Source organism: Poecilia reticulata, unplaced genomic scaffold (genome assembly GCF_000633615.1).
Source record: "Poecilia reticulata strain Guanapo unplaced genomic scaffold, Guppy_female_1.0+MT scaffold_155, whole genome shotgun sequence".
In the NCBI taxonomy this organism is placed as follows: domain Eukaryota; kingdom Metazoa; phylum Chordata; class Actinopteri; order Cyprinodontiformes; family Poeciliidae; genus Poecilia; species Poecilia reticulata.
This window is the reverse complement of record NW_007615016.1, coordinates 847418-853388: the sequence shown is the minus strand read 5'-3', so window position 1 is coordinate 853388 and position 5971 is coordinate 847418. Positions and strand designations below refer to the sequence as shown.

Genomic DNA, 5971 nt, shown 5'->3' with positions numbered 1-5971 from the left:
GGTGAGGCTCTGCTCCCTGCTGAATGGGAAACTCGACAATACAGCGATTTTGAAGAAAAATAATCGGAATTGGTTAAGCTGAGTAAAAAATAGATACAGTACAAACCACCGGGTGAAAATAGCAATGTAAATAATTTTATCATTATGTATCATTTTTCCCCTGACCACACGTCACTGATATAGTCCGACTTCTTTTTCGCTAAAATTATGACTTTGATCTCATCAATGCGACTTTTGAAAAAGTCCCTTTTTTCCTTTGCCTCTAATCATCTTCCATAAACAGTGAAGGTGCCAGAAATAAATAGTTTTTTTAATCTGGTTTGACTTTTCATCTGAGATTTTGTTGAATTAAGTTTGGTTGGTTAACATTAAGCTGTTTTGTCATTTTTATGGATCTTCTTTAAGAAAAAGTTTCATTCTGTCCCTGATACTTTGGTCAGGATTTATAATCAGCATGAAAAAACATGGCATCTAGGTTCTGTTATATTTAGATAAATATGGAAAAAATGTTAGCATTTCCATCACATTTCTTTCTTCATCTCATCCTTTCTGACTTTATTCCTGATATAAACTGTATTTCTTTGCGTTTTCTTCATGCAGCTCCCTCAGCCGCCCGGTGACGCCCCGACTGATCGCCTCGCCGCCATGAGCGCCATGCGCGTGGACGCCAAGGTGGTGATGCTGGGAAAGGAGAGCGTGGGGAAGACGAGCCTGGTGGAGCGATACGTCCACCACCGCTTCCTGGTGGGGCCGTACCAGAACGTGAGTTCAGCTGCTGGGCGCTTTGTGGCCTCAGAGGAAAGTCAGAGCTGCCGTGTTTCACCGTCAGAGAAGCGATTCTGAGCTCAACATGGCGGCTCGTTCTTCATGCCTGGCCTTTGGGGAAGATTTAGGACTGAGAGCAGAAAGCTCATTTCATTTTAGGAAGATCTGGTTTAGACAGGGGCCCAGAGYCAAAGCCTTTTTTCAGGTGTCAGACCGGTTCCTGATCCCAACCCGACCCGGATCTGGAGCATGCAGATMAACCTTTGGGTGACTGTTATGATGTGGAGCCTTAGATTTGGTCCAGATCTCAGCCTGTAGGTTTCATCTGTGCCTCTGTCTTTATACAAGTACAGAKAGACGTCAGAGCAGCGTGCGGTCTGTGTAAATGTCTGGTGGGACCAAYGAACCAACGGGCAGGGCCGTAAAGCGGGGGGCCACTGGCCCCCCCTGTTCCGGTGCCTATGATTTATGCACAATGCTGCCAGGAAAATGTCGTCTTCTCATAACTGCAGCTGGAGTTTCCCCGGCATGCAAAACGATTATCACACGTGATCTYRTGTGATTTCCCATGATCTCGCGTGATCTCGCTAGTCGTCTTCAGCACAAGATCAGTCTGACTAAAATGAATCATGTTATCTCAACAYGATTACATTTCATTAAAGTTAAGTTGTTGGATTTCTTGTTTATCCAACATGATTTTATCACGTTTTCGTTTGAAACATAAAATCATTGTGTTAAAAGTACATGATATTCTTTTGTTAAGATAATAACCCCTTAAGTTCAGTTTTTGAGTGTAGAGTCCTCTGTCCACCAACAGTCTGAGTGTTTGCTAGTTCGGCCAARTCCGTCACAAATTTGTCGATAATCCAGGAATCCAGAAGCTCCAAACAGCAGAAATCCTGTTATTGTGAATAAATCCAGGGTGAATCCTGCTGAGTGTGTCCCCACGGGTCAAGAGGCTCTCTGTGTCCAGACGTCTCGTCAAAAATGTGATCAATTGCATTGAGAGATCGGTTGACCAGATCCATAATTTGTAGATTTGGATGATGTGCAAAGAAAGGCTCCAAAAATATAGAAAAAGAGAAAAAGATGGGACAGAAACAGAGCAAGCAGGGCAGGAATGGGCAGGGAGGGAGCAGAGGGAAAATCATCCGCCTTCATGGAGAGCAACCAAAATATTCGGATCAGAACATTAAGCTGCGTTTGTGTCTCCCTCAGACCATCGGCGCTGCGTTTGTGGCCAAACCCATCCAGGTGGCAGACAGAGTCATCACTCTGGGGATTTGGGTGAGTCATAAAGGTCAAAGGTGAAATATGACAAGTCCTTAAAACAGACAGAAATAATCTACAGCTTCATRTCAGAAATATCTTATTGATGTTGATTTAAAACGAGGAATGTTCCTTTAAATTTCCCATGTTGTTCCTGACAGGACACGGCCGGATCGGAGCGCTACGAGGCCATGAGCCGGATCTACTACCGAGGAGCCCGGGCCGCCGTGGTCTGCTACGGTGATAATCCACTGATAATCCACTAAAAGCTGCTGGATKAATTTATTTTCAATCAAMGATGGAAGATTTTCTTTCTATTGTTTTTTAAATTTTTTAATTAGAAATGAACCACAGAGAGGATGAAGTTATTTTTTCCTGTTTTACTTCATTAAAATGATATTTAGCAGGGTTTCCCCAGTGTATTATAAGCCTGGCGGCCCACCATGTTTTACTAGACCCCCGCCAGGCTAGGAATTGCTCGTTTTATTTTTAGAAAAATTAATAATTTGGGAAAAAAAATTCTTAATTTTTTTTAAATCTTAAAGCCGAATTCCAAGCGTCTCTGTTGTTCTAAGAATTTCACTCGCATAGCAGATTTATTTCTAAAAGACAGGTTTACAGTTTATGCATTTCAAGCCGGAGAGCGGGCCAATCAGAGCTGGCGCCTCTGCTGCTGCTTTACCTCAGCGCGGATCGCGCGCCTCCTTTCACTCAAACTGGACACAGGCTGACCTGTATGGATATTTACATCAACCTCCTGTGAGGAATTATGATCCTTTGGAGAACTCTAGGTAGGAGTCTAAAACCCGCCGCGTTAGCTCTGGTTGTGCAGCTCAATGTGAACCGCAGGAATAACTTGTAGTCGCTTTCTGAGGAGCGTTGAGAACGATTTATCTTTGTGAGCAAAGAATGATGTGCAGCGTTTACATGTCCACACGCTGCCCAGGGTGTGGCGCTGTCTTCTCTGTAAAGTTTATGTTCGTGTTCCTGGTTGGTCGGAGCGTTAGTGGTTAACGGACCAGCGCTAACCTCATCATGCAGGTTCAGCCCGGTGAGGAGCTTTAGCCTCGTAGTCACACATCAGGCTGGTCTTATATTATTGGGGCCTGCCCTTAGCAATGCAGAGGGAGGCTCCCATGCAATGCATGGCAGGCACCTATTGTCCTGCACCCAATAGAATGTCTCTCTTTTTCTAACGTCACTGTTAATGCGGCTCATACCGCTGTGTGCACCCCCACAAAAGTGGTATCAAAACGTGCGACTCAATCTCGAAAAGGGAGCTATTACTTTTAGTGGGATTCGGAGTTACCATGGTGACATAAATCGCAAAAACCGACGCCCCAAAATCCCATTCAAGTCAATGGAGCGAGGAAAAAAAATATCCTAAAAATCCACTATTTTTCAGGAATTTCTGTGTTGTCACGAATTCATGTAGAATTGCCATTCAAATGTTACTTTGTAGATACGTACGTGCTCTGTTCAGATGTGAAGACAGCACGTCAGTACGAATTACGGTTTGTCCACAACTTGCCACTAAGCGCACCAAAGTTTTTCATTTTTCGTAAAATTAGAGTGCAACTGCCGCTCCGCTAAAGTGAGGAGCGGGGTGGATTTTTGACCCCAAATCTTTTGTAACTCACCCTCATGCCCACAAATATCGCCCCATTGGTATCAAAGTCGGTCATGACATTGATACGCATGCCTGCTCCCGTAAAATGTTTTCGAAATTTCGCTAGGACAGATGGTTTTCTGTAAAGGTGCTTCAGAGCGAAGTCATGCGATGGTAAGCTCTCGCTCTCAGTCATTGACTTCCATACATTTCTGAAAAATTTCAGAGCTCAGCGCAACCATCTTTCTCTCATCACTGCTATTACTGTGAGTGAGGTAGAGATATGAATCACGGGACTATCGGAGACGACAAATAGCCCTCTCATACGCTTCAAACGGTTTTTGGATCGGCTTTACGGATCCTGAATGGGAAGGAGTTGTTCGGACTGCTTTTTTTAGTGAAACTGTCCGGCTCAAACAGACAGATTCATGTCTCTTACAGCTGGCAGTTGGCAGAGAGGGTTAATCACCATAGCAACAGAACACAGGCCACAGCTGCTGATTCAGACTACAAACACGTGGCCACCTCTGTAGTTCTAACTACGGCCGACACTCAGTGACTACGCAGCAGCATAAGCTGGCTTTCAGAAATACTTTCTGTTTTGGACAGTATATAATTGGTTTAACACAACAACTGTTACACATTGGATTAGTGTGGCCATTTAAAATGAAGCTTACTGAAAATGTCAAAATAAAAGCCTYGACATTTATTACATCAGGTTATTGCTCTTTTGGGCTTTGTATAACTGGCTTATCCCATCCATTGTTACACTTGGATTACTGTGGCCATTTAATATGAACCTTATTGAAAATTTCAAAATAAAAGCCTCAATATTGCTCTCAGGTTGGTGCACCACAATGCTACTGCCTACAGCAATGCCTGCTGTACAGTAGCATTAGTCTTTTAGCTAAAGTTAGCTATTAGCTATTTTTCTTACTTATTAGCCATGGTTAGTATACTGATTGGAGTAAGTCGAGGACAGACGACATGCTTGTGATATGCCACATGCTACTGATAGCATTCATGCTAACATTAGCATTTAGGCTAATTTTAGCTGATTCATTTATTTTAACATACTGAATGGTGCAAGTCCAGGTTAGTCAACATTCTTGTGACTCTCCACAGGCTATTGACTACAATTTAGCTAAGCTTAGCATTGATGCTAATTTTTGGCATCRGAACCCTGGGTCCAAACTGACAGGCACAYTTTGGCAGGYCCCGGTTAGATTTCTTCAGGAATTTTCTAATTTTATTATTTTTCCRGTTACACAATGCATCAAACCATTTCAAATGTCCACTTAGTCAGACAGAGTTAACCTCTTTCCCCCTAATGGGGGGTTTAATGAATGTAGGGGGAMAGAGGTTAATGTGCKSTGCCGCGCAGAGATCTGAAAATCTCATCCCACAAACTCCAGCAACCAAAACATTTTCTGTGRCGCTTATTAAAACTCAACAGACAGAAATGTTAGAGCTGCTAAAGCCACATTAGCAGCATTGAATTAAATCTCCTGTTTGTGGCTCATCTCTGCTCAGTGCAGCAGGTTTAACTCATCCTGCAGGGCCGGTCCAAGGCTGATGGGGCCTGGGGCAGAATCGGACTGAGGGGCCCCATCAGCACCTCTAACAGTTTCTGTGTTGGATTTAATCTGGGAGACGAGGAGGAGATTAACTGGCCAACATAAAAACAATCAGTTATAATTAGTTTATTAATTTGTGTTTGTGAACCAACAGCTCAAACTCAAAGATTAAACTCAGTATCAGATTGTTGCTATGGTAACAAAACAATCTATGAATATTGTTCTTTGAACTTGCCAGCTCCTTAAAATCTTACATTTAAATGTTAAACAATTTAAAATATTTTATGTAGAAACCATTGAATCAGATTCAGCAGCATTGATCAACTCACTAAATAAATGTTACATTCATGTATCCGTGTTAAAATATTAGCATTTATGGGGCCCTGAAGGCCTGGGGGCCTGATGGAGCCGCTGAGTTGATTTGGATTAAACAAAGTCCAAATAATTAATATTCATTTTAATTGTATTTTTTGACTTATTGTTTTTAAGACTAGTTGTGGGTTTAGCCAGGGCTTCACTGGGGATGTTTTCCAGTAACATAATTACCCAGTAAYATTTTTACATTTCCTGTTTGTATTAAAAGATGTTAAATAAACACACGGTGCGCCGCCTCGGCGCCCCGATCGCCGGGCCGAGCAGGTTTTCTGGGGGAAACCCTGTTTAGTTATTAATGCAGATATTCCAGAACGTGGCTTCCTGCAGCTCTTGGCAGATAATTCCTGATGATGACAATAAATCTGGCGGCTGATGG

General features: G+C 42.8%; 1 protein-coding gene across 1 annotated transcript in view; it reads left to right on the top strand.

The window, feature by feature from the left end:
• Nucleotides 1-5971, top strand: part of rab24 (RAB24, member RAS oncogene family) — a 15417-nt gene that overhangs the window by 2602 nt on the left and 6844 nt on the right. The window contains exons 2-4 of the mRNA XM_008401983.2: nucleotides 601-762; nucleotides 1984-2052; nucleotides 2196-2274. Coding sequence (XP_008400205.1) covers nucleotides 646-762; nucleotides 1984-2052; nucleotides 2196-2274 — 265 coding nt within the window. The 5' untranslated portion in view covers nucleotides 601-645. The remainder of the gene's footprint in view (nucleotides 1-600; nucleotides 763-1983; nucleotides 2053-2195; nucleotides 2275-5971) is intronic.